This window comes from Sparus aurata, chromosome 17 (assembly GCF_900880675.1).
Source record: "Sparus aurata chromosome 17, fSpaAur1.1, whole genome shotgun sequence".
Taxonomy (NCBI): domain Eukaryota; kingdom Metazoa; phylum Chordata; class Actinopteri; order Spariformes; family Sparidae; genus Sparus; species Sparus aurata.
Window position 1 is genome coordinate 10,838,773 of NC_044203.1, and position 27,358 is coordinate 10,866,130.

A 27,358-nucleotide genomic window follows, 5' to 3' on the forward strand; every position below is an offset into this window, starting at 1 on the left:
TAACCCTCCCATTAAAAATCTTTATTAAGTCACATCGATATGGAATGGCACAGCATCTTCACTTTGTCCAAAAGGACTCACATGAAATGTTAAAAGTCAGTCATCAAAGCTGCTCCATATGTACAAATAATTAAAATTAAATACAATAGCTTTTGAAAAGTAAAATAATCATTATAAATACAAAAAAATGTACAAACTATTTCCCCCATTTGTATTCCCTTGTTTTTGAATGTACAATATGAGGTTTTTCACTAGTGTTGATCAGTTATGCGTTAATCCCCCTCCTCCCCTCCCTGTGTTCTCACGTCTTGATAAGGCCCTCGAGAAAGTCTTTTTCTACCATCTCCTCAATGTTTTGTCGCGCTCGACTCCAGAAAACCTTCTGACTCTCCAGTTTGTGGCCTTCCTTGTGGCCGGGGAAGGAGGCCTCTCCGGGGTTGTGGGTGAAGGCGGAACCTGAGCGGCTGCTGGCCTTACTGTTGAAGACCTGGCTGAGCAGGTTAAAGAAGGGTAGCAGCTGCTCCATGCTGCGGATCACGTAGAGGGTCAGCATTAGGTGCCCGGGCTCCCAGGACAGAGTTCGCGTGGAGCAGTCCTCCTCTGGGTTTTTCTATTAGGGAAATTGATAAAAACTTACTCAAGCTGAAAAAATTAAGTGCCTCCCTGCAGGTGGGGGAAAGTGCAGCAGGAAGGAATCGAGCTACAATTTGCGAAAAGGGTCTTTTAATGAACGTCTCCCCGATGTAAGAGGGAGTCATTTGTCTCCATCATTTAATAACCTTGCATAGACAGAAGGACGATGAAATACCTTGGCTCGTTTCCTCAGCAGCTTGGCTAGTCGGACCACGTAAGGTTTAAACTCTCTCTGGTGAGTTCCCTGACGTCTCACTTCTAATCCTGAATCGTCTGAAGCCTCTGGGATGAAGGCCCAGCGGTACCTGTAGTGAGGAAGGTCTCATTTAGAAATAACACTATTTTGATCCATTTAACAAGTCACCCAGAGCTGGTGATATCCACACATCTTATTCATGTCCATTCATTCACACTACACAAACAGATTGGGCAATTCTTGAAATTACAAATGTTCCTGGCTGTATCCATGCATTCTAAATACTGACAGGCACACACGCACAATTTCCTCTTTTCACAAATTCTGTCCATAAACAACCCCACCACATGCACAGCCTATTATAACCCTGGTGTGTCTGTACTGACATCTGGAACTGAGGCAGGCTCTCAGGGGGCAGGGCCAAGGCCAGGTCCAGGAGCTTGCAGGCAGACAGATAGAGGTTGAGCCAGCGCTGGCTATTGTAGGAGGTGGAGAAGCCATTCCCACCAGAATAAGTTGTCTCCAACCCAGCCACAGACGGCCCTGACGTCCTAAAGATGTACAGGAGATAACACATCATCAACATAATCAAATACAATTTTATCTACAGCTGCAGCACAGCTCGTCATGTTAACAGATAATGTACCTTGATATGTCTTCATCTGCTGTTAGCTCCTGCTCCATCAAGAGGAACACCTGCACCTGCAGAGGAACAGTTGTGAATCAGAATCAGAATCAGAAATCCTTTAATGTCCCGCAGACGGGGAAATTTGTTTGTCGCAGCAGCGTCAGAATGTTACAAGAACAGAGCAATAGCAAAATAGACAATAGACAATAATGAATAGACAATATAATTAAAAAGGAAAGAAAATAGAATCAAATTGACGTATATAGTGTGTGTGAGGGAGTTTAAGCTTGTGTTAAAGACTGAAAGAAGGAAACACATTAAGGTACAGCGACTGAGACTGAGACTGTGGTCGTAAACTCTGGTTCTCACCAGTTCGGTGATCATGGTGGGCCACAGTGAGGTGAGGTGTTGAGGTGACATGCGCAGCAGCAGCACTCTGAAGAACAGGAACACCTGAGCATGGAGGATGGGCACCTGAGGCAGACGCAGGCTCTCCACCAGACGCTCTGAACACACAAACAAACCATTAAGTATCTGTTCATTGAAGATGTGGTAAACATTAATAAACCTTAGCCGCCTGTCCTTATGTCTTAGGTCCCTAATGGCCCATTTTCAGGCTTTCTATTGTTGTGGGAAGTTGTCCCTCAGAGTGAGGCTGTTTACTTCCGCAGCATATACTATCACTGCTACATGTACAGTATACAGTATGTGCGTTTCATCTACCTTGTATGTCTGGTAGGTATTTCTGGTACTGGTCCACTTCACTGCTGTAGATGGTGAAAGCCAGGCGTTTGAGGAGCATGGCTCTCTGCTCCAGCTCAGCGTCTCTGTTGGTGAACAGACTCAGAGAGCTGCTCTGGGCTACAGCCACCCGGGCTGGAGGAAACACACACACACACAGTCATTATAAGTCTCTCTGCATCAGTCTTTAACTATGTGTTGCTATATCTGAATTTAGGGTTTCTGGCATATGCAGTAAAGATTGTAATTTAAGATACTGGGCTCTATACATAAACTGGACTTGACTTTAACTGTGCACATTAGCATACTCTTGCAGCTGCAATGGCTCAATATAATGGTTGTTTTGGTCAAGACTATTTGCAGGACGCAGCTTTAATTATATCGAAGATAAAGTGCAAAAGACTGAGCGGCCTACACATGTCAGAAAGAAACAGATCATCTGCTAAACAGTCAGTAACCACACGTAGTGGTAAATATTACCCCTATTTAAATATAATGAGTCATAAAGCTTACTCATGAGGTCTCTGAATGTGGTTTTGTCATGAGTCATCAAGTGGTCAATGATGGCTCTCCAGCTGAAAAATTAGGAAAATGATGTTAATGTTCCAGAAATGTTCAGAAAGATTAAGATACATACATCCCGTTACATCTGGCAGTAACATGTACCATTCTAAAGTTATGCTGCTAGAAGATTTTTTTGAAACGTACTGCCTTTCAAATGTATCTCTGGCATCCCTGAGTTCTTATTTTTCCTTTTTCAACCGAGGGCAGACAGTGCATCTTCAGTTCATCTTGTATTCATGTGTACTCCCTCAGATGGGCTACATATTACACCAGCTGTAAAAGTCACCCACACACAGCTAAGTTTCCTCTCCTACTCACTGGCTGACGCAGGAGGAGTCCATCTGGAAGAAGGTGTGGTCCATGAAGAGGTCGAAGGCCTCTTTCTTCCAGGCGCGGCGGGTGTATTGATACCCGCTGAGGCTGCTCAACAGTTGGATGCAGGCCCGGTAGCTGGGGGCGTTGTGAGCACTGTCAGGAGCAACAGCAAACATACAAAGACATGCATATGATCAGCTATGACTCATTTTCACACTCATGGGTTCACTGCACTTCAATCTTCTTTCCTCATATGAATACATCACTTTTATTTATCCATTTGACATTTTATGTGCTCAACCTTCATACTTATCTTTAATTCTTTTCTAACGTAGGATGTGAGATGTGATGTAAGATGTGAACTTAATAGGTCAACTTCTAAACTTTTTTGGTTTGCTTTTTTTTTTTAATTCTGAGTGACAACAAAGCAGCAAGCAGCTCATCCCCACCTGTGGTTGCGGAGGTAGGGCACTACATAGTGCATGATATTAACCAGCAGTGGGATCACCCTCTCCTTCTCATCACTGTAGAACACCATGTCCAACAGATGAGCCAGCACCTGAAAAATACATTTAGTAATAATTCATGTCAATTTTACACCACATGCTTTCACTAGGCATGGCATCACTGAATGACAGTAGGATTTCATCTCTAAATGTTGAACAACTTTGATCCCTTGGCTGGAAAATGTTATATAGGCAGTGCATAACTGCAGCACCAAACAGTATGACACACTGCACTGATGCATTAAGTTGATTTATCAACATGAATAAAACCATGAATCTATAAGCTGCAGACACCAGTGAAGCACAGATAAAATCTGCAAAATTAGCTCCACGTTGAGCTAAAACAGCCAGGATGGAGGGAGGTGGTCAGTCATTTCAATTGTCCAGCTCAGCTCATTCACAGCACCAAAGAAAGACAAACAGATTGATTTATTGGTTCCCTAATAATACATGAAGTAGAGGTGGGGAGGGGGTCGTAAATCTGCTGAGAGGAGCTCAGATGGAATGTGTTATTGTACTGCAGGCCTAAACATTGCTGGTAAATGTGAGTGAGAACAGCTTGAGACGTAATCAAGATGAACAATGGAAATAAGTGGCAGAGCCACTGACTGAGGAACAACAGTGGAGCTGAATCACTGACATGAGTGTTTTACCTCGGCCAACAGTGTGAGGGCGTGAACGCTGTACACTGATGGAGTGAAGCTGGAAGCCTCCATCACTGTGAGCATTAAATCTACAAAACACACATGGCACAAACATTAGCTGCAGCTACATAGTTGATCCATGTTAATACTGCCATGCTGAAGCATGCACACTACCTGCACAATATGTTCACATTTCACATGCTGCATATGAACAGGAGCGTCTAAATCCTCTGTTTTCACACCGTCACATTCAGATTATTTCTCACACTTGATTTAGCAGGATTACGTTAATCCCTGACATTATAATACATCTCTGGTATGAATACAAAATCATCGTTCCACTGCCAAAATACAAACAGCTCTCAAAATAAAAATAAACAGGTCAAGCTTGAAGCTGCCTGCCTACCTTACTACTACTTATCAATCGAGTCAACTGATGTGGATTAAGTCTTAAATTGACAAATGGTAGTCAGGAGAGAGACCATCCTGGCAACTCAGCAACAGTGTCACATTCACATTAGACATAGTGCTTTAAACAGTAGTTCAGTTTTAGTACGTTTCATTTGAAACTGGCTGTTATATAGTACAGAAATATGCAATGATACAGATACAGTCTCCCCTGACAATTAGTGTTAGAATCAGCAGCACACCTTCTACATCAGCTTCCAGGGTGGCTCCATCCACAACTATCTGAGGAGACGCCTTCACCTCCAGGTTTCTCCTCAGCCACGTGGTCTGCTCCAGAGAGGAGCCTGCGATTGTTCCGATGGCCTCCACCACCTTATGGGTCACATCCTAAATGCACAAGTAAAACTCAGTTCCTTCTGTATTAAGTCATGTTTAATTATTTCATTTTACTGTGGCTCGCTGTATAATCCCATGTGACTACCAAGCAGGAAACAAAATGAAAATGTGTAATTATTATGCTACAAAAGGAATCATGCAAAAGCATGGCATGTTATTGAATAAAATGAGAAATGTAATGTAATTATAAGACATAATTGAAACCACTGAGAGTTGAGTAGGAGTCAAGGTGGTCACAGTAATTACCTGCAGCTCCCTCTGATCCTTCTTGCTCTCCAGATTTGGATTCTTTAAAATGAACTCATTCAGAACTCTAGAGACAACAGAGTGGAAAGGAAGAGCCCGTTGAATTAGTGAAAGAATATAATGTGGAAGTGAAAGAAGGTGTAGTCTCTGCAGACTAATTCATCCAAATCCACACTGACTAACTCACAAACTGATGACTGTAAAGTAACTGTATAGTTCTGCAAGTGATTCCCGAGATGCTGTAAAGATATACCGACACCTGTACGACAATTAAAAGGAGAGAAGGCACAGAAACCAACCCTAGTATAAGAAACTGTCCAGGGGCAGGCAGGCCTAAAGGGACAGAGTCCTTCAGCAGGGCCAGCAGAGAGGGCCAGCTGTCAACTAAACTGGACACAGGGATCCTAGGACAAGAACAGGCCACAAAGATGAAAGGTTAGAAGGATCCGGACAAAAAAGGCCTGTATAAAAAGAAATATTAAACCTCCTTCAAAATGAATAGCAATAAATATACATCACAAATATAGCATACTGCAGTCGTGAAGCAGTGGACTCACCTCTGGACATAGGCATAGAAGAACTGCAGCATGCAGACTTCCAAAGAGAGGTGCTTCTGTGGGAACAAGTGAAGACATAATGTTAATATAATGAATGACCATGGACAAGGTAAAACTGAAAGACATGAGAAAAAAAACAACCACGATTATGTGATATGTACTCATTGTTACTAAAAATGAAGAGCTGTACAAATTGTATTATTTCTGACATCATTATACACAAGTAGAAATTCTTACAGAGGCTGACGGAAAAGCAGATGGGGGTGAAACCATTAGAGCTAATGGAGTTCAGCACCACTTTAACACTGACCTTGTCTTTTGCGATGGCAGGCGGCTGCTTCAGGACCTCTTTGACTGTCTGCATTACCGTTTCAGTACGCATGGCGCTCACCGAACGAACCAGCTCAACCAGCAGCAGCTGCTCCTCACTGGCTACAGGAATGACCTGCAACATGCAGAAGATAAAACATCCACTCAGACAGACACTACTGGAGTCTGGACATGTCTTCTGAAAGCAATCCTAGTAAGAGAGTCGATAAGAGAAATGTGCTGCGCTCAGGTTTCAGCAAAGTAACTCAAATTCAACTTAAAATCTGACCTCCTCCACATGCAGACTCAAGAATTTTGACTTTTAAATGGTTTTCAATACAGACATCAAAACATTGGGCGTGCCGAGTATTTTATTACACCCACCTTATTTCTGACTGGAGTTTTGACCTGTTTCCTCTCATTCCAAACGTAGGCTATGGCTGCCATGAAGTGAGCTCCATGGTTCATGGAGATTGGACCGAGCAGCTCCAGAATTTGCTGCCGGAGATTCTGCAGAACAGACATTGGCAAGAATTTTAGGTTACACCTAAACAACTATGCAATTAGTTTGAAGTTAGACTCCATAGTGTCACTAACAACATCCTGTAAATATCTTTCAGTGTATTGTGCAAGATGGAAAAATCTCTCAAATACAGTGCTTTTTCTTCAGATATTTCATTTTCAGATAGGTATCACATACTACCTTCTAGGGGTGTCAACGTCTACACGTGTAAACAGATACACGGATAACAAATCATAACCGTTTAGAAAAAATCAATAACCGTTTACACGTCTTTTTTTCTTCCTCCTCCTCGTTCATTTCTCATCAATATATATAGTATTCAGGGTTTCCCCTACATGTAATTGACTGTGGCGCACCGCCACGGCAAAAAATAAAAGCCGCCACACCTTAAAAATTCAGGCATAAATAAATCCAGTGGAAATATTTTACCGTCGTCTTCCACCGCAGTCTTTGACGTTAACTAGCATGTTGGATATTTAGCTTGATAATTGGCTAGAGGATTAAAATGGTCACTTAGACCAGAGTCATGCACTGGTCACCGCATCCGACCCGTTATCCGACAGTAGCACAGATTACATTCCGTACCAGAGCCGACCCGCTATAAATTGATACCGACGCCCGAAGGAAAATTGGACGGACGCAATTTTTAAAAGTGAAAGTAAGATAATGTTACCTGAAAGCTTCAGATAATAACATTAACTAACTATACACTTAAATGTTCCCACTAGTGCAGTTATCCGCAAACATAATAGATGAATGGGGCACAATGTCACGTTGATATAAAAAATAAAAAAAAACCTGCAGCCACAGCCAGTGTCGCGTCACGTCACGTCACTTCAAGTTGACTGGGGGACACGATGGCGGCGGTCAACAAGCGGAGCACTGTGTGTTTTTTGAACAAACTGCCAGTGGAAATCAAGTTGAGTGTAGGCTATGTCAGGCAAAGTTGGCTTACAACAACAGCACGGGATCCATGCTAAACCACCTGTGATGGAAACACCCGAACAATTTGGAGGGAGAGACTGCTGCTGGCATCGGTGCTACCACAACTGCGATAGCAAGAGATCATAAATCTCCGACGTGTAACCGTGTACACGTCGATTAGAAGCCCCGTTTACACGTGTAGAAAAAATTGTAAACGTTGACACCCCTACTACCTTCCACATGTATCATGTTAGCTAACACAAAACAAATTGGTAAGCATCATTATCTAAACCAAAGTTGAGCTGCTGTAAAATTCTGTTTACTCAGCCCAATTTCAGCTGATAAAACATGGGAGTCAGTTAAAGGAGCAAGTTAAGCAGTTTTTTAAGGCCCTTAATTATTCCTCTTGCAGCGACACGGGCCCTGTAATGATTACAAATCATCTTCTGAAAAGGATGGAAAAAAACTGTATTAACTCAGTGAAAATTACATTACCAGCCCACCTGCAGAAAACACTAATAACATCTGGACAGGGGTGTTAACTACTTGCAGAACAATATAGAGCTGTATTTGCTGAAAAGATAAGTCCTTCAGAGACAGTAATGAGATGAGTGCTATCACTGCTGAGACCAGTAATCTGAGTATTATGTGTGAAGTAATAATACTTTCTCTCTAGAAAACGTTAGGGCAGGCCTCCCACATGTTTAGATTTGCTCTGGGATCATACAGACTGTATATTATACCTGACCTCTGACATGAAGTGAAATAACATGGTAATACATCCATCATATCTGCCGTTTCATCTTGTTGAGGTGGAAAGAGGCATTGACAGTTTAGACTAATTATCTCAGGAACTTGCTCTCATTTCTTGGTTTGTTGAATCAAATGTTTCCATTATCCTGCAGTCAATAAAGACATTTAATTATGACAGGACAAAGTATAGTTAAACTGGCCAAGTTATGTGAGCAAATGTGTCAAGTTTTTGATTGAATACATGTTGTCGGCGTACCTTAGTGGAGCCCAGGTTGATGTTGGAAGTCGAGGCAGCGGAGGCAGCAGCTGGCTTGTCAGAGTTATCAGCCTGGTGCAGGACGCTCCACAGCAGGGTGACAGAAGACATGATGGTGTGGAGAATGGACAGGATGCCTGAGCGAGCCTCAGCCAGATGCTTCTGGTCAACACTCACTTGTAGCTGAGATTCAGGATAAGCGAGAAGACAGTCAGTACTTTTTTATCTATCATGCCAATAAATAGAGACTATTAATTATATATAAATCAGCGTTCCAACACCTCCATTACAATCAAATTCAAGGACTTTTCAATTAGTTTCCAGGCCCAATCCCTGTAAATCAAGACCCAACATGAGATATTTTGAAACATGGATGAAGTTTATCATGTTCTTCACTTCTCTGTGATGTTAACTAGCAGGCCATCCAGAAGTTTAAAGACAAAAGTTAAAAAGAAAGAGAGGCTTGAAACTTCTCAATCGCATTCTCATTGATGGTGGCCTTCTCTAACACAGCACAGCCTAACAATAAATTGTGTAAGTTGAGTATAAGAGACTTGTTTATGAGTTACTTAGCAAAGCAACTACCTATCATTTCATTAGCACCAGTTTAACAACACAAATAAAATGCGAAGCAAGTGGTACATGAACCAATGACGCACATGATCACTACCTTAACTTAGAAAATATATAAATTAAAAATACTTTCAATAAACCTTGTTTATTTATATCTATTTTTTTTTAAAACTGCAACACCTTAATTCCCACTACTTCAGATTTCAAGGACCCCAGGAAACCCAGGTTAATATAAATCATACTCATGAATGTATCAAATTGGAGGAAGCATATATTCAGAATCACTATAAGTAAACTGAGAAATGAAAGAGGAATTTGTAACAACTAGTTGGGGCACGGCGCCCTCACCTGGTGGTACTGGGAAGTGGGATCCAGCAGGCAGTAATGGATGATGGCTGTAATCCCTTCTAGGACTGTCAAAATCAGGTCAGGGGGGATGCAGAGAGCCATCCACTGAGGTCTAGAAGATAAAGGGAGAATATGCAGTTTAATAAATGCCTATTTTTGAATTTATGTCTCTATACAAGTATTTTCACAGTTGATCACAATGGTAAAACCGGACGGATAACGTAAGAGGGCAATTGCATTTTTTGGACAAGAGTGCCATCTGGTGAACCAAACCCTTCCCAAGCCATTTTACTGGACTGTATTGCCTGTATGAAACAGCTAAATGTTAATACCTGGTGTCTGTCATCCCGGTCTCATAGCGGTACTGATGGAGAAGATTATCCAGGTTCCTGCACAGCTGCAGTGTGACTGAGGCCACCACCCTCCTAAGCACCCTCCCCATGTATGGCAGGGTGGCTGTGATGAGTCCTATCCACTGAGGATGCATCTTACACGCGTGGTGCTGATGAAGCGCCCTGATCACCGCACACAGGAACATCCCCTGCGCTGTTATAGGCTGCCCGTGGAGGTATTGCAGTGATGTCATTGGCTGCTGGGGGTTGACGTGCTCTACTTCACCACCAAGGATTTCAAACCCAGTCCCAGTGCCACCTCCAGTCCCTGCACCTCCTGCCCCGCCTCCCACAGGTACTCCTTCTCCTCCTTCTTCAGCTGGCACCAGGACTCTGTGCTCCAGTACGACCAGGCTCTGCAGCAGTCTGAGCAGCTGAGACTGGACGGCGCTGCAGCTGTCTATCTGGTCCTCTGACAGGTTGATGACGCTGTCCTCTGACAGACCTTCCTCCACTGTGGCCATGTTGACCCCTGCCACCCGCTGATCATGCCACTTCTGGGCGCTGAATATGGAAGAGAGCAGGCAGTGAAGAACCACCTTCTGAACTTTGCACTTTGAGAGGACATCGCTGATGAAACTAGCAAAGCCCTTAGCCGAGCCACCTGTCGCTTTAGCTAGTTCGCTGAAGAGGAGAGTTAAGACCTCCACACTGGTCAGCTGCATAGCCCGGTTCCCTGCCATGTCCTGAGGGCCGGCTGCCACGTGGGCAGAGTAATAGCTTCTTAAGAAGTAGAGACAGAGCGAGATGATGATCTCCAGGTACATGGCGCTGCGGAATGAGTGGGAGTGGGAGTCCTGGGGGATGGGGCAGTAGAAGTCTTTGCCCATGACGGAGACCCTGTGCCGGGCTAGGAGGTTTTGGAGCAGAGAGAGCTGCGGCGTGTAGGTGTTGTTGATGCTGGTGGTGGAGATGGCACTTACAAACCCTGAGGGTGCGGCTCTCAGCATGGCTGCGACGGCTGACAGGGCGTGGAGGGAGCGGGACGAGTCGTACAGCTGGAGGTAGAGCAGGACGTGCTGGTAGAGAGGATGAATATTAAAACGAGGCGGGGCCGAGGATGATCTCCGTCCTGTGACACTGACACCCCCGACAGTCCCAACAGAGCCCCCGCTGGGTGAGCCAGTGTCACTCTCGATCTCTGACACCTCTCCTTCCCCACAGCTGTACCAGTTCTCCAGATCCAGGCTGTCCCCAAAGAATATACTGGGCGGCCGCAGTTTGTCAGCCTGATTTGCCATCTTTCTCTGCCTTTCCTCCTCTTTCCTCTTTGACTTCTTGATCTTCGGCTTGGCCCCGGGAGATTTGTCCGCCAGCCTCTCCATGATCTTCCCTTTAAGGCTGAGCTGGGTGCTGCTATGGCTACGTTTACGGGCCTGAGGGTCGTCCACCCGCAGGTTGTGGTCCGGGGTGGCTGGTTCGGAGCCGTCTGGCAACGTGACAATTGAAGGTGATGAACTGTGGCGAGTGATGCCCTCTCTGTGCTGCTCCTCTGTACATACATCAGCTGATGTAACAGAGAGGAACTCCAGCGTCCCTTCAGCCAGCATCTCCGGCAGAGTCTGGTGGCCGGAGACGAGAGGAGGGCCAGAGTCAAGACGGAGACCAGTGGAGGTATCTGAAGAAGTGCTATCTGTGTCTGTCTGAGGCCAGTTTTCATGTGGGGGGCAGACTTCCAGAGATCCCTCTTCTACTAAACTCAAAACCCTGTCAATCAACTCTTTTATAACAGAGGACACAGCCTCTTCTATAGAATCCTCAGACATGTCATCTAAAGAACCAGCTTGCTGGTCTGAGCCATTGACTGCACTAATGACACCCTCTGGTTCCTCAAAGCTGCCATTTTCCACTGTAGATGAATGAGAACCAGTGGACTCAGAGGTCTGTGGCTCCCCCTGCTGGTCGGCAGGCTGATATTCACCAGCTAGGTGCAAATTCTCACTGCTCAGGCTCAGTAAGGATAAGCTGTCACTCAGTGGGTTGACGGTCAGACAGAACGGCTCCATGTCACCCATCGCCAGGTTTCGGAGCTCCTCGTGTGCCAGCCGCTCACCGTGGAAGTCTGATGATAGAAAGAGCGGGAAGAACAATGAAAAAACTATTTTACACAAACAGGCATAGGAAATATAGAAATGTGGAAACCAATTGGACACAGAAAGCGAAAGTAAGTAAAAGTAAAACTCAGAAGCAGAATTAATGGCCGCTGCATACTGTCTGAGAAGCCAGAGTCCCTGGTGTAAATGTTTTCCAATGGCTCCTGTTCAGGCGGTTCAGGGAAGACCTGGGCCCAGTGCCGCTGAGCCTGCACCCTCTGAATGGATACCCGATGGGTCTTAGGGTGGAGCAACAGTAGGAGGAGAGGCTCTAAAACTCGAGCGATGTCATGTCTCTGAAGAACTTGATTCAACCAAGCACGACCAACAGCACTCGTACACGGATCCCAATAACTCAGACTGTCGAGCATGATGAACAGAGATCTGAAAGACAAAGTGAAAAGATTTGGAGAGAAGAAGAAGAAACTGAGATGACAGCGAGTCACAGGAAAGGCACTTGACATAAAATAGAACTGTAATAATGGATTGTTCTTAATTCATTGAAGCACCATTTCTACGAGGCTGACCCACCTGTCAAATGTGCGATTGAAAGGAGAAGACTTGGTCATGTTCAAATCTCTTGTCAGATGCCACAGCACAGAGAACTTCACATGGGCCTCCAGCCGAATTCTCTGAATGTAAAAAGATGCTTCAGCATTGATTTCAGTGACAGTTTGTGTGTGTCTGCAGACCGAGTGAGGTAGTGTGTGCTGTTACTTTGTTTGTGTTTGTGTCTACTGTACCAACCTTATCTCTGTGCATGAGCTGCTGGCTGATGACGTCCTCACAGATGCTGGAAGAAGGCACCAGGTTATGGAGCTGGTAGAAGAGCTCCACACTGCGTTGATGGTGCTGAGGGGTTCCTTCATTCAACTGGTCCCACAGGATCAGAGCCACACTCTGGGGAAAAAGAGTAGAGATTAAACAGGGTCAAAACCATCCAAACAACTGTCACAACACTGTAACCATCAATGAGATCTGTACCCTGAAGAAGTTGGTCTTGTCAGCGATGTACTTTAGGATTCCCTGAGTGAGTGGTGGCCTGATGACGACAGCTACGCGGCCCTGGCTGGGGCTCATGGGCTGGGCGGGCTCTGAGCTGACGGCGGATGCCACGCTCTCTGCGGTCACCATAGCAACAGACTGGGTAAGTCCCACGAGGTCCATCAGCAGGGAGATGGCCACGCCCTGCAGACTGAAGTCACTGGCCAGGCAGCAGGCATCCATCAGGGTCTGAAGCCACACCGGCAAACGGACCTGCTCACTGTCTGTATTAAAGCACAGGGGATGTCAAGTGTTCATAAATCAAACATTTAAAAAGAAGTAGAGAGCAGTCTGTTACTCTCATCATTTATTCATGGCTGCCGTCGCATCATCTTCATCTTCTCAATTTTTTTTAATCACAGTGCATTTTGGCACTTACCTAACTGCTCCTCCTGTGTGGGTGAGGACTTGAGGTTGCCCTCTGCGATGTAGACGGGAAAACTGGAGCATTCAAGGAAGAGCTGGCAGGCAGCAGTGAAGGCAGCAACACACTCCCTCTGGAGAACCCCTGTTCCTAAACATGACTCCATATGATCGCTGTGCAGGGAGCTCTCTGCAACCAGAGGTCCTGACTGCATGACCTCTCCTCTTTCACCCTCAGCTTTGTCCCCGTGCCCAGGGGTAATATACAAGCTAATAAGACGAGAGAGAAACTGCTGGAAGTGCTCCAGGCAGCACTGCATGACTGGTTTGTCTAGAGGTTTGGTCTGAGATGGGCCTGAGGAACGACGGCCTGTTTTGACTGTTGGGTGAGGATGAGGGGTTCGCTCTATCTCCTCAGGACCATCTCCCTGGTACTGGACAAAGTCTGTGAAGCCACTTTCTGAGGAGCGACTACTGGGAGGGTTCTGCCCATCCTCAAACACCTCCCCACTGCCAGGCAGCTCCAGAGTAGCGGGCAGAGCCTGAAGGAGGACATGGGAGGATAGGTGATGAAAACAAACATACAGGACACTGAAAACATAATGAGCTAGGTGAACTCAAAGTGCAGATTCCATACTACAATACTGTCCAGACATTTCTTTTGTAAAGAATGTTATAAATGGGAGCTTATTTTCTTGTTTCTTTGTGTGTGCTGGATAAATGTTCCACACCCTTGCAGGTGCTGTCAATGACCCTGTCTTACCTCTAGACAGGTTCCATTTGTAGGGATCTATACTTGGCGTTACATTATGTCATCACTCAGTGGCCCATTTCCAAACTGATCTCTTGCTGCTTAAGAGTTTCACTTAATTGAGAGGGATAGTATAAATTCACTAGCAAGCTCACTCACCCTCAAGTTCTCCAACAGAAACAGGAATGTAGACATAAAATGTACATGTTTTTACACATTCCTAATTAGTTTCTCTCTAAATGTATCATTATAAGATATTATAAAACACATATTTACTTTGTGTTCTATTTTATTCTTTTAATTCTAATTCTAATTTATTTTATTTTATTTATCTTATTGAGTCAATTCTATATTTATATTTGTTTTGATATTTTCCCTGTGCCTTTACATTTCTATTCTTGGACAAAGCAACTATGACATGACCTAATTCTTCCCCTTGAGTCCATAAATATTACTGATTCTAAAACCATAGTAAGCTTGTGAGATGAAAATTATTAAATTGAATAAATAAAAACTCACTCCCACCCTTCTTTGTTAAAATTTTTTTTTTTTTTTTTGTCAAATAGTTTTTTGTTTTGCTTCCTCCACCATGGACACAAAGAGGTGCAGACTGTGTTTTAGGGCTTTTTTTTCACCTAAGATTTCTAGAGCACTATCTTCCAGAAAACATGGAAATCACAACTGATATTGCAATGCAACATTACAGATAAATACAGTTATGGAAGACTTCATTGATATCTCATACAACTAGACTATACCTGTAATTCTTTCAGTCAAAGAACATGTTATGTATTCAGTAAGAGTTCAGTCCAAGTGTGCTTAGAGTAATGATTAGTTTTACTAGCGGAGTTCTCAGAAGACATGTCAGCCTCATCACTGCACTGCACAGTTCTACTTTACACTGTATAGTGAGGCTGCGCACACAGCTGTTGGGTTTGACCTGAGGGACTTGTGTACACTGAGCTGTACACCAGGCTGACAGACTGAAGTTCTAACAGTTTTGTCACAGGCAGCCCGTGGGAGCCTGAGGGCTTCCTGGGATGTATTTTGATCGAGGCAGCGTGCACATTCTGAGCCAGGACTCAGATGGCACGTTAGCCAGCACGTTCTATATATGCCCCTCAGGGCAGGGGGTGGGGAAGTTATAGTAATCAGTGGATGTATGTGGAACGTTTTCCACTCCGATGAATAAGGATCACCCAGGAGGCATCATAAGCCAGTCTACTCTTCTTCTTCCTCAGAGAGGAGAGGCGAGCTGGGCTCAGCTGTTGACTAACCGTCTTCTGTCTTTCTACTTGTCCTCTCCTCTGCCCCTCATGCGTCCACCTCAATCTATCTAGCCCCCATCCATCTCTGAACTTCTAATCATGCGTCACTGAGCTCTCAAACACTTTAAAAGCCAGGTTGCTGGACAGGGACCAGGAGGACCAGGACAGCATAACGAAGCATTTGCTCTGAACAAATCTTCAAATGCCTTGTGTCGAGGGAGTGTGGGACTGCAGGGCCGGTCATGGGGCCACCCAGCCAACTGCAGCACAGAGCAGGAGGCTGGCAGGAGCCAACAGGAGCCGGAAGGGACCATGTTCAGGGACCAGGGCACACCATCAGAGCCTAATCTGATGGCTTTTTGGGCAGTAACTTGTAGGGGAAGTGGGTCAAACAGGGATTTGGGGGCATCAACAGGGCCTATGCTTCTATCAAAACATTTCGACAAGATCAAAGAAAGAACAGAATCATCAGCTGGCAATGTTTTTCGAAGTCAGAGGTTGCTTGTGTATAACTTTTGTTTTAATGCTCGTGAACAATTTCAATTTCAAACTCACCACTTTAGCGAACAGATACTCTGATCTTACCCTGATTAAAGTGAAGGAAAAAATATGATGTTTCTGATGTTAAAGAGTATTACCCTTTCTTTTTTATGGATCATTATTACAAGTCCTCCTCACCCGTTTGTCCTCCTTGTCTCCTCTCTTCTCCCTTGCTGAGTCTGAGGGGTTGCCGGTGGAGTTTGAGAGGCCCTGAGCCCGGGGGCCCGAGGGCAGGGCCAGAGGGGACACCAGTGGTGGCTGCACTTTGCTGAGGATCTTGGAGCCAAGGCGAAGGCAGTGGGTGAGCTCCCCGAGGCCCAGGGCCTGCAGGTGACACGTCAGAGCTGCCACCATGCGCAGCAGCAGCTGAGGAAGATGCTCTGTCTGGATCTCTATGTAGGTCTCCTGGACATGTTGAAAATACACAAGTCAAGTGAGAACTTAAGCTGCAATTACAGGGTACCTGGAGGGAGGTCATCCTGGTCTCGAATTAATATCATAATTGAATTAAGGCTGTTAAGTTAACTGAGGCTGATGCTGGAATTCTATTGAAGTTTTCAAAATGATTGATGTACTCCACTTCACTTGATCCAATGTCATTAAATACACATTAACATCTAGAATGATTTTCTTATACATACACAACACTATACTAGACCAGCTGCTATTATTCATACCACTGTCACTTTGTAATTTTGTTGTACTTGGAATTTTGTCTTTTTTTCCCCTACTACTTTCCTACTCTTATCTATCTTCTAGTTATTATCATTTTTATTTTTTTTCTTCAGTTTGAACTTGTTTCTTTAACTTCATCAGTAAATATAATGGATATATTCCAGATTTGATTTTATTGCCTCTTGCACTTTACAGTTATACAGTCATATCATTAGTGTGTTGTTCATAAACATATTTAAGTATTTTGACTCAAAAAGTGAATCACATTTTTAAAAAACAAAAAAAAGAGCAAAAAAGAACAACAAAACTGTAAAATGAGCATTAAACCATGAAGTAAATGAAAATATTCATATTTCTTACAAATATGTGAGCACTGCAATAGCATATAACTGCATGCATGCTTAAAAGACAGCACATACACACTGGGCGGAGATTTCATTTTCACAAGATCCACACCAAACAGCCAGGGTAAGTTTGCACCACATGTAATGACTGTTACAATCCCACTTCTTCCTCTGGATCATTTTTGGCATTAAAATGTGACAGTCAGTCAGTCATTCTGAAATGATCACTCAAAGCGGGGCGGGGTGGCCTGAGGGATGTTGGCAGGACGTTGCAGAAATGTTATCGTAGCCTCAGTGAAGCAGGGTGAGGTGAAAAAGCAGGAAAGAGCAGTACTTTACCTGGCAGATTACCCTCATGCTTCTAGTAGGCTTCAAGGAGAAAGAGCAGATAGTTTGAACAGACAGGAGCAAGCAGAGCACAGGCCACACAACACTTGGTTGGCAGAAACACACACTAACCGTACGCTTCTCCATTCTCGCAGAAACACACACTAACCGTACACTTCTCCATTCTCGCTCGCAGACTCACAGAACACAGGGTTCTCTTTCTGTCGCTCTTACACACACACACAGACACACACACAGACACACACACACACACACACACACACACACACACAAGCATTTAAACAGGGTAATAGAGGAGTGAGGGATTTCCAAACTATTCAGATTGGAAATACTGTAAAGACAAGCACATTTCTAAGAGGATGCAAACAATATTTTTGGGAGGGAAACTAAACACAGGTATTTCTTGAGCCTGTGTAGTGATTGCACACATACACACACAGAAACAGGAGAAAGACATGGTGTGCACACACACACACCCCCTAGTGGTGGCCATAACATCCCAGAACTGGATTCAAAAATGGATTTGGACAACATGTGCAGACCAAATTGCAAATGGATAGTGAGAGTGCTTGTATGGAACATAATGGATTTAAAGAGGAGGTGTGTGAGCCAAGAGGAAGTGAGAAACAGTGAAAGCCCAAGCAGGGGCAGGAGACAATGGGCTGTTAAAGTGGGAAGAGAAAGAATGCGATGGAGCGACACAAAAAGAAGAGGAACCTATAAAAGAAGGGAAATGAGAACATAAAAGGACCGGGAGACAGACTGAATAATGACAGAGACGGAAAAGGACAGAAATGAAAAGCTGAGCAAACAGCAGTGAAACGACCAGCCTGAAAGTTTGCAAGGGAAAAGAATGAATGAAGGAAATAGGCAAAAGAGTTGAATAGTGAAACAAATTCATAGTGGAGTAAAGGCAATGACAGAGTGTGACAGAAGGGAAATGGGAGATAGACATGAAAAAGACAGAAAGAAAGAATGAGAGAAAGATCTAATGACAGAAGGACATAAAGAAAGACATATAAAGAAAAACAGAAAGACAGAAAGACATAAAGAAAGAAAGAAAGAAAGAAAGAAAGAAAGAAAGAATGAGAGACAGACCTAATGACAGAAGGACATAAAGAAAGACATATAAAGAAAGACAGAAAGACAGAAAGAAAGAAAGAAAGAAAGAAAGAATGAGAGAAAGAAAGAGAGAAAGACCTAATGACAGAAGGACATAAAGAAAGACATATAAAGAAAGACAGAAAGAAAGAAAGAAAGAAAGAAAGAAAGAAAGAAAGAATGAGAGAAAGAAAGAGATGAGAGAAAGAAAGAGAGAAAGACCTAATGACAGAAGGACATAAAGAAAGACATATAAAGAAAGACAGAAAGAAAGAAAGAAAGAATGAGAGAAAGACCTAATGACAGAAGGACATAAAGAAAGACATATAAAGAAAGACATATAAAGAAAGAAAGAAAGAAAGAAAGAATGAGAGAAAGACCTAAGGACAGAAAGAAAGAAAGAAAGAAAGAAAGAAAGAAAGAAAGAAAGAAAGAAAGAAAGAAAGAGGAATCTCACCAAGGAAACAATATCCAGCAGGAAATCAACCAGCTGACAGAACTCCACCAATGACAGCTCTGGAGGATCTGAGCTCCCAGCATGCCGTGGTGCACGTGAGCTGCTGATGACCGTCCTCCTGCAGAGGCACATTTCACATTATTTTGAGAAAGGTACTGATGGTTAGCAGTTAACTTTGGTGTTGATGATCTACTCTGTGAATAAACTCTGCTCAGGTGTGGGTGTATTGGCAGCGGGAAACGTATCCTGGCACACACTTGGCCCCCCTGGTACCAGCTAAGCCTTGTTCTACACAACAGCATACCACAACAAACGTAGCAGACTGGTGGGCGGCATCTTTTTAACTCATTCTAAAGGCAAAAAACTTGATAAGCTTCCTCTGGTATTTACACATTTAGACATCAGTGTTTCTGATTCTAGCTAGGTGTGACTCATAAAGCAGTGACTTCAGTATATACTGTATGTACACAAAAATCTTAACATACAAACCTGCAGCACTCTTCAAACCAACGAGCGATATAGTCCCACATGTAGTACGGCTCAAACGAGTTGAACAGGAGATTGGCTGTTTTAATCAGTTCTGCCGTCTTCTTGTTCTCTCGAAGTTTACTAACAAAGAAAGTAAAATTAGTATTCATAGTTTGTATAGTGATTAATAACTGGTTCAAGTTATTTAGAAAATGTTTATCTCTATAAGCATTGACTGTTGGCAAATTATTATTATGCAACTTATTTCAAACTGAACATCTTTTCATGCCTCTGTCACAACTACACTTATCTTCCATCAATGTTTTTTTTAATATGTTGCATCACTGATATTTTGCATGCCCTGGATATATTCTCAGTTCAAGTAAACATTTTTTTTCTAATGTTGTAATTGTTAGATGCTTTAAATGACCCAATTTCTCCGATGTTACCTATATTTTTTTTGAATTAAGCAAAAAACCAAACTATGATCAGCGAGCATATTTAAGACTTATCATATGTAATGTCTGACCTGCTGAGGTGTGTGTGGTCTTTACTGAACGGACTCTGGTTTTGGAGGTCCAGCTCTGCTCGGCATTGTGTGTGTAGGGTCCGAAACACCTCGATCAGAACATCCTCTAGGATAGCTGGGCCTGGGGAGACACAAATCATTATTTACATATATACAGCATTAACTGGACTGGCGGCGTCTACATATTGTCAGACTGGTTACCGAGCTCCGGTTTGTCCAGCAGACTGATGAGGATGCGAAATGGCTTCAGGTCGTGCATGAGGATGCTTTCCTCTTCTCCACCTCGGGCCTTTCCCTGCAAGATCCCCACCATTGCCTGAAAGCACGTACACACAAGCAGACAATTAGAAAGAGCCACTTTTGGCACAGCAGAGCACACACTAACTTGTTTTATGCTTTTTAAAAAAAAATCTTGCTTTGTATAACATTTGGGACAACAATTTTTCATCCAAATCATATTTTTATTGAGCCCCCTGTCATTTTTTTTGTGTGTTTCACGCTTCGTCTGCTGCATAATGGGCTGAAGCAGGGAACAGACGGTCTCTGTAGTACCAACCTTCTCCCAATGGAGCAAGCTCGAATAACTATTTCAGAGCAGATGGCAGAAAAGCAAACACAAAACAAAACAAAAACATAAAAAATAAAAAATAAAAAAAAACATAATAAAAAACAAAACTTCCCCTCTAGGTTGCTCTGTGTGCCCCCTGTTCCAACCCCTGGAGTACCAGAGCTCAGCACATGCCAGGAGGGCAAGCGCTGTTGAGCGTAACAGGATGGATTATAGAAGTGTGTGTGTGTGTGTGTGTGTGTGTGTGTGTGTGTGTGTGTGTGAAAGTCTTTGGGAGAACTGGGAGATGCCTTCAAAGGACAGGCTACTGGGAATAGTACAAGAGAGCAGGACATATATGCAAAACCCATGGAGGATGTGGGAGGTTTGGTAGAAGAAGGATTAAAAGGGATGTGAAACGGTCTGGCAGACAAAAGAGGGCCAGATCTGCCAAACTGAGGACAAACCCCAACTGACACATGTACTTCCCTTCCCCACACATGTACATGTTCCATCTCAGGAGACATTTTTGTTCTAGTTCATTTTAAACATAAAGACCTTTTTTTTTTTTGGTGACCCATTTGCACTTAGCTTGAAAGCTCACCTGGACTAGCATGTCTTTAGAGAAGGTGTTGAAGTAGTGGCTGGCGTGTTCCTCTGGGTTGCTCTGCCGAGTGCTGCGGGGTCCTATCATCACCCCATTGTTATCAAAGCCTTCAAAAAACAAAGACATGAAGTTTTAATTACATAAACCCTTACATGTACATCCAGCACAAAATACTCTCTCCAGCAAGTGGAGATTTAGTATTTATTGAGATAAACTGGATCTGTTGCATCCAGCTAATCTTTCTCTTTGTAAAGTTCCTCTTGCTGATGCCAGCATCACTCAGAATTCAACAGATTTCAGCCATAGAAAAGTTAGGTAAGAATTGGACTTGGATAAAATTCACAGTAGTAAAGCCTGTCAATCTTCATGATCATTGAACAGTTGAAAAGAAGCCCATCAAATAGCTGGAGCTTGCAGTCCTGAGCTGGCTCATATCACAAAATAAAACCTTTCAACAATCTCCACTTATTATTTGTGCCTCGTCGTTTCAGGCGATGCAGAAATTTGACATTAATTTCAATAATTCAACAATTTGCTCTTAGAGAAGATTGTAAAGCTTGATAGTCAGTTTCCATCCTTAGCCATGCAGACACTTACCAGCATATCCATACGCAGGGAGTTGCAAACAAGAGAAAATAAATTAAGACAATGACCACAGCAACAAAGATACTGTTTTTTTTGCTAGAACATATAAAATAAAACGAGACAATAAAAACTAGCACACATAAACACAGCCCCTGTGCAAATCACAAAACAAAACAATGTGTACGTAAAGTATCGTATGTCAGGGACCTGCCATGGTTCATATAAAATGTCTAGAACTCTTGTTGTTAATAGGTAAAAGTGGTTTCATGGCATATAAATATATCAATGTCGGATTTAGGCTATGACATATAAGTGTATATGTGCCCAGGTTAATAAATGTGTGAATATAAAGGACAACAACACTTCTGGGTATATTCCTGCTAAGAATGACCCAGCATTCTTGGACTTCCCCTTATTTTCTACTGTGGAGAAAGTGTCTCTGTCAATTCTACAATATATCAGAAACGACATGATGAGTGGGAACCCGGGTACATCTAAAGGTCAGCACTGTGTCTGTGTGTGTATTCCGTACCCAGCAGCCAGGCGTAGAGTCTGCGGTTGAGAGACATGTCTCTTCTCAAAACCACATGCAAGGCTGCAGACAGGATCCGGATCATGTCGGGGCGAGTCGCCTGAACACAACAGAAGACAACAGAGGGTTTGTGCTTGTTTCTCTCTCCTTTCACACATACGTATATGTACATACACACACACACTTACATACAAGCAAACACACATTTACACACACACACACACACACACACACACACACACACACACTGCACATATCAGATAAGAGCTGTGTCCCAGCTCTGACATGTCCAGAAATGTTTGAGATGAAGGATTTAATAAGCAGCCAGCATGAGTCACCACCGTGGCTGGATGTCTGTCTGAGTGTCCTCATCATGGTCACACATGTGCAAATGCACTTAAAGAAACAGACACACACACACACACACACACACACACACACATACCTGAAACTTCACAACAATAGGAATACTAACACTAACACTATCTGATATATGAATACATACAGTACATTATTAGCATACTGCTGTAAAACATTGCTGTAGTTTTAGCCTGACCTCCTCACACAGCTTTCCTACCTGGCTCATGTGGAAGGGAAAGCAGAAGAGGATCAGGTCCAGGGTGCTCCTCTGGACCAACACACTGGAGTCCTGGACTGATGTGCTGACCGCCTCAACCTGGTGAGAACAGTAAAAAACGTAGAACAATACGAATGCTATTGACTCATTTGAATGGACACAGTGGTTCAAGTTACACTTTAATGTGACATCATGAAAGCCCCCCTCCAGTGTATTTTGGTATTTTTAAGATATTTCATTTTTTCATTCATTTCTGTCCTGACAATGTTGATGAGCCACACTGTTTGACAAATGTTTTCTTGACTTATAAGAAAATTTTGAGCTAAAAGTCATAACATTTAAGCTGTTACTAAGATAGATAGATACTTTACCTCTATTACTCTTTAAATTAAGGTTTGAATATCGAATCTTCTCCTCCAAATTTGCTTTTGGACAAAGTGTAACAATGCACTGAAACATCCACTGCACAAAACTACAACTTTAGAGGAAGGAGGTGTAGAGCCAAGCTTTACTTTCAGCCTAGGGTCACACAAATCTGTCACACAGTATTTTGTCACTAAGTATTTTGACAATGCATGTTTGTGTGAGGTGTACCATGAGCTCGATGTCACTGCCAATGACATAGAGCTGGTCCTCCATGGAGAGCTTGCGATTGAGGTGCAGCAGGACGAAGGTCACCCCGGGGAGACGCACAGCCGGGCTGGTCAGAATGCTGCCCCACAAGGCACTGTAGAAGGCCGACTGCTCCACCGCTGCAGCCACCTTCTCCAACAGCGTGTTGGTTCTATAGAAAACACAGACAGGGCACAGTAAACATGCATTCCCATTACATTATGAGTTTAATTGCACATGTTTTTTTTCTGGTGCTTTCAAAGAAAATGCATTTTCTGCCTTTCTGACTCTCATAATGTAACATCACCTACAACACACAGCACTCTCCTCTCATCGGTAGGGAAGCAAAAAATATCAAATGTTCCTGAGAGAAAGATTCATTATCAGTGAGTTCTCACGCAGTGCTGTTCATGAGACCGTTTGGATCTCACTGTGAGGCATTAATTAGCCATTTCCATAAACTGACTCGGTTTTCTTGCCAGAATCTAAATATAATCTTAATTACAACAGATGGGACACTATTGTTATTCATGCTGTTGCTGACTGTTTTTTTGTTTTGTTTTGTTTTGTTTTTTAACAAGCCTTGCACAGCTTTAAGATAAAAGACACTTAAATCTGTGTCGAAATTAAATTACTATACAACATACAGTAACAGGGAAGTGTTAGTAGTACAGATATGTACTGTATATGTAAAAATGATGTGTCAGAAGTAAAGTACCTGACACACAAGTCCTAAATCTATGACATACATGGTGTAAAATTAAATCCATGGTACAAACAGGCCTTTTCACATCTGCCATTTTGACATCACACCAGGAAATGCACAGGCGTTACTAATAAGATAAATTACATCAGGGATCGCTTACTGGAACACCAAAATCGAATGGGGCAATCGTTCATTTCATCAGTCACCGGTGCTTTTCCTGCTGAAACGAGTTAAAGGGTCTACCATGACAAGTCCTTCGATGCAGCCCCCCCCCCCCTCCTATTTTGTGACTGTGGCTGAGCCTATAACTGCGGCGCCCTCTAGTGCATGTGGCAGTAATTATTATATTATTAGTAGCACCGATGATATGAATAACTTCCCAGCTTTTGTCGACATACATTAAGAATAGGATAACAAAAAAGAAAAAGCATTAAAAACAACAAAAATGACTGAAAATACGAGATGTCTTGAGACGGTTAATGTAAACACAGTGGAGACAAATGTCTGCAGATAATTCCTGGCAACAATGAACCTAGTTTAACAGTAAGGGTGTATCTAAGAGACAGAAGTCTTGGGCTGTGTCTTGAGTTTGAAACACGACTCAGATATCTCATGTATCATTCATACAATCTGAAATCAATTTCCTTCCACATTACGCGATAAAACCCTCTCTCCTAATGGCTTGTTTCCAATGCCCTCACGTATACATTAAAAGTGTTTTTCTTTCCATTCCTGCTCGTCTTACCTGTCGTAATACTCGGAGCCCTCCTCCAGGCCTGGCAGGACCCCAGTCAGTAGCCCCTGTAGTCCTGGCTTCAGCGTCTTCCCCAAGGGCAGATAGTAGGTCTCATAGAGCCCCAGCAGCACAGGCTTCACAGACATAGCAGCGTTGGAGAGTAAAGGGAATAGCCCAGAGCTGCAGCGATGAAAAAGCGAAGTCAAGATCTGATACTAGCTGCAGACTTCATTCGGCGGTCACTGTAAGTAGTACGACAGTATTACCTGTAAAGAAAGAGGTCTTTGGCCAGCCTCTTGGGTCCAATGATCTTGAAGATGATCTCGTAGGTCTCCAAGGCTTTCCGGTGCACCCCACTGGGCAGGGCGGGGTGGAGGCATTGGGCCAGCCGCTTGCCTATCGTCAACTTCTTTGGAACCACCTGGTATTTTGCATTGTTCTGCAAAACCTGGGATGTAAAGTACATACAACGGTGGGTGAGGGCAGACAAGTGTTGGTGTGCTCGTTTTTTTTTTTAAATGTATATTCAACCCTCATGTATGTCTTTTTGCCTTCACAATAACTTGCAAACTACTGCCGTGTATTTCATGCCGGGGTCTGTCTGCGATCATTACCTTGTTGAGTTTGCCCAGTGCTGAGATGAGGTCTGCCCACTCACTGGAGTACTCAAAGTTCTTGAGGGCCTTGTCCACTGCTGCCACATAGTTCCTGTACTTGGAGTCACTGAGCAGCTCCACTTCCTCTGCATTCATTCTCCTGGGTGGTTATTAAGCGCTAATGTAAAACACCAGGCACACATAGGTACATCACACCTGCGATGAAAGCACAGAAGATAAAATAACAGATTAGTCGAGTCATCCTCTTGCTTGACAATTAAGAGTTAGTCCAAGCCTATCTCAAACAGAATCTGTTGGAATATTTATCAGGGTGTAGCTGGAGCCATTTCAATAGACTGAGTCATACAATTATCATGAGGAGCAAGTCCATTACGATCTTTGTTTAGTGAGTAGGTAAGACCACTGACGCGCTGAATCATCGAATGAACTCCCCCGAAAATCTGAGAAGTGTAGAGAATACAAGGAGTCATCCATTTTCACCCAGTGCTGCTTTCACCGATATAATGCAAGGGTTTCTGCAGCTGGCGAACAGGGGAGGGATGAGTCTGATGAGTCTGATGAGTCTGAGCACGCTACATAAACAAGCTTTGATTAAAAAGGCATAAATGCTGAAGAGAGCAGCTACACATGCTAACATGAGCGTGCCAAACAAGATGTGACCTAGTGACCTTTAGTCACTCATTCCTAAGAGGGGAGTGATAGGATCTTGGGAGGAAGAGAAAAAGGCAAGGGACATATTTGTAGTATTTTCTATGAGAGACATTCTGCCCTGTCACAACAATAACAGGTGGAACTGATAACTTAAATGGTGACTCAACGTATGTGGTCATCCCAGGAAACCGTACCAGAGAGCCAACAAGCACAATTCTACTGATCCATGTTAGTAGTTACACCTGAGCCTTTCCCTGCTGTGACGCGTCAAAATGTCTGCCGTGAAACGTTGTCTTACAGCAGATAACGGAGTGGATGGACTCTTAAGAAGTAGTAGCCCGCACACTCACACAGAATTACAAAAAAAAAAAGGTGGCTAAGGGCAGTAACGTTAGTGTGGCTGAAAACTCAGGGAAATGTAAGGCTGTCTCAGAGGCTAGCTTGTGCTAGCTCAGTTATGTTTGCTTCTCAAACAGACTTAAACGAACTTCAAGTCTGGCTGTGAAGTGTCAACGACCCAGTAACGGCGGAGCAGGTACGCACACCTGTCGTCCAAACATGGTGAGCGTTTTCAGATGTAACGTTAAACGTGCAGTGCTGAAAATTTCACAAAGAAAAAAAAATACTACAAGCTCCACTTTAGCTGTGAAACACTCACTAAATATTCTAGCTTCGGTAATAAGCGTGTTACTGCCGGGAGAGGGACTGTTACAGTAACGGTTCAGCTAACAGCTACCTTGTCACTAGCTAGGAAAGGTGATTTCCGCTAACATACACGCCACTGAATATCGATTAAAATGTAAGCGCATATGAAAGCTTACCGTCAAAGGACACGGGCCAGCAACTGTCATTCAATCATGTGGCCGGTTCACCCAGTAAAAACGGCTGACAGCGTCAATAATGACACCAGCGAGCTAGCTAGCGTTGGTAGCAGGGTGTTTAAATGATGGAGATGCAGGGCCCGGTCCGATGTCACCCGCTCATACATACAGCAGGTCCCCTGACAAGAAGGCTTTGGAGGCAGACAATAGGTATCTATTTTCTACATACTCATATTTCTCTTCGTAGTGTCCCGCAGTGTGTAAATAAACAGTGATGAGCGCATCGGCAGCTTCCAGTGCCAGAGATACAAAGCGAGACGATTGACAGCTCCCAGACTGCACTGCAGATCAGCCCTACGTCCAACCATAGCGTCCAACGGCTCCGCTCTTCCGCATGGACGTCTTCCGCCCCCGAGATTTGTCAAGTCGACCGCACTGACACCAAACACCCCCGGAAATGGTGTGCCGAGTCTT

General features: G+C 43.5%; 1 protein-coding gene across 5 annotated transcripts; it reads right to left on the reverse strand.

Annotated features, from left to right (window-relative positions):
- dop1a (DOP1 leucine zipper like protein A) lies at positions 1-27,283 on the reverse strand. 5 transcript variants are annotated; one of them, XM_030394037.1, is made up of 38 exons: positions 26,885-27,283; positions 25,410-25,607; positions 25,062-25,243; positions 24,805-24,975; positions 23,336-23,525; positions 22,742-22,840; positions 22,165-22,264; positions 21,045-21,127; positions 20,095-20,209; positions 19,894-20,014; positions 19,386-19,505; positions 18,897-19,014; positions 17,330-17,359; positions 16,110-16,376; positions 13,429-13,954; positions 12,990-13,273; positions 12,753-12,905; positions 12,537-12,637; positions 12,124-12,389; positions 9,853-11,974; positions 9,521-9,632; positions 8,600-8,782; positions 6,528-6,653; positions 6,145-6,279; positions 5,835-5,890; positions 5,577-5,681; positions 5,278-5,344; positions 4,878-5,022; positions 4,237-4,316; positions 3,527-3,636; positions 3,081-3,230; positions 2,712-2,773; positions 2,181-2,333; positions 1,827-1,963; positions 1,476-1,531; positions 1,216-1,380; positions 809-938; positions 302-610 (listed from the first exon to the last, which is right to left on the reverse strand). In XM_030394037.1, exons 2-38 carry the CDS (start codon positions 25,545-25,547, stop codon positions 302-304), a joined length of 7,467 nt encoding a protein of 2,488 aa, XP_030249897.1. In that variant the 5' UTR covers positions 25,548-25,607; positions 26,885-27,283. The 5 variants fall into 5 exon arrangements, with proteins under 5 accessions (XP_030249896.1, XP_030249897.1, XP_030249893.1 ...); XM_030394033.1 differs by having other exon boundaries at positions 21,045-21,154; XM_030394034.1 differs by having other exon boundaries at positions 21,045-21,154; positions 27,114-27,276.
- Between the last annotated feature and the right edge of the window lie 75 nt (positions 27,284-27,358).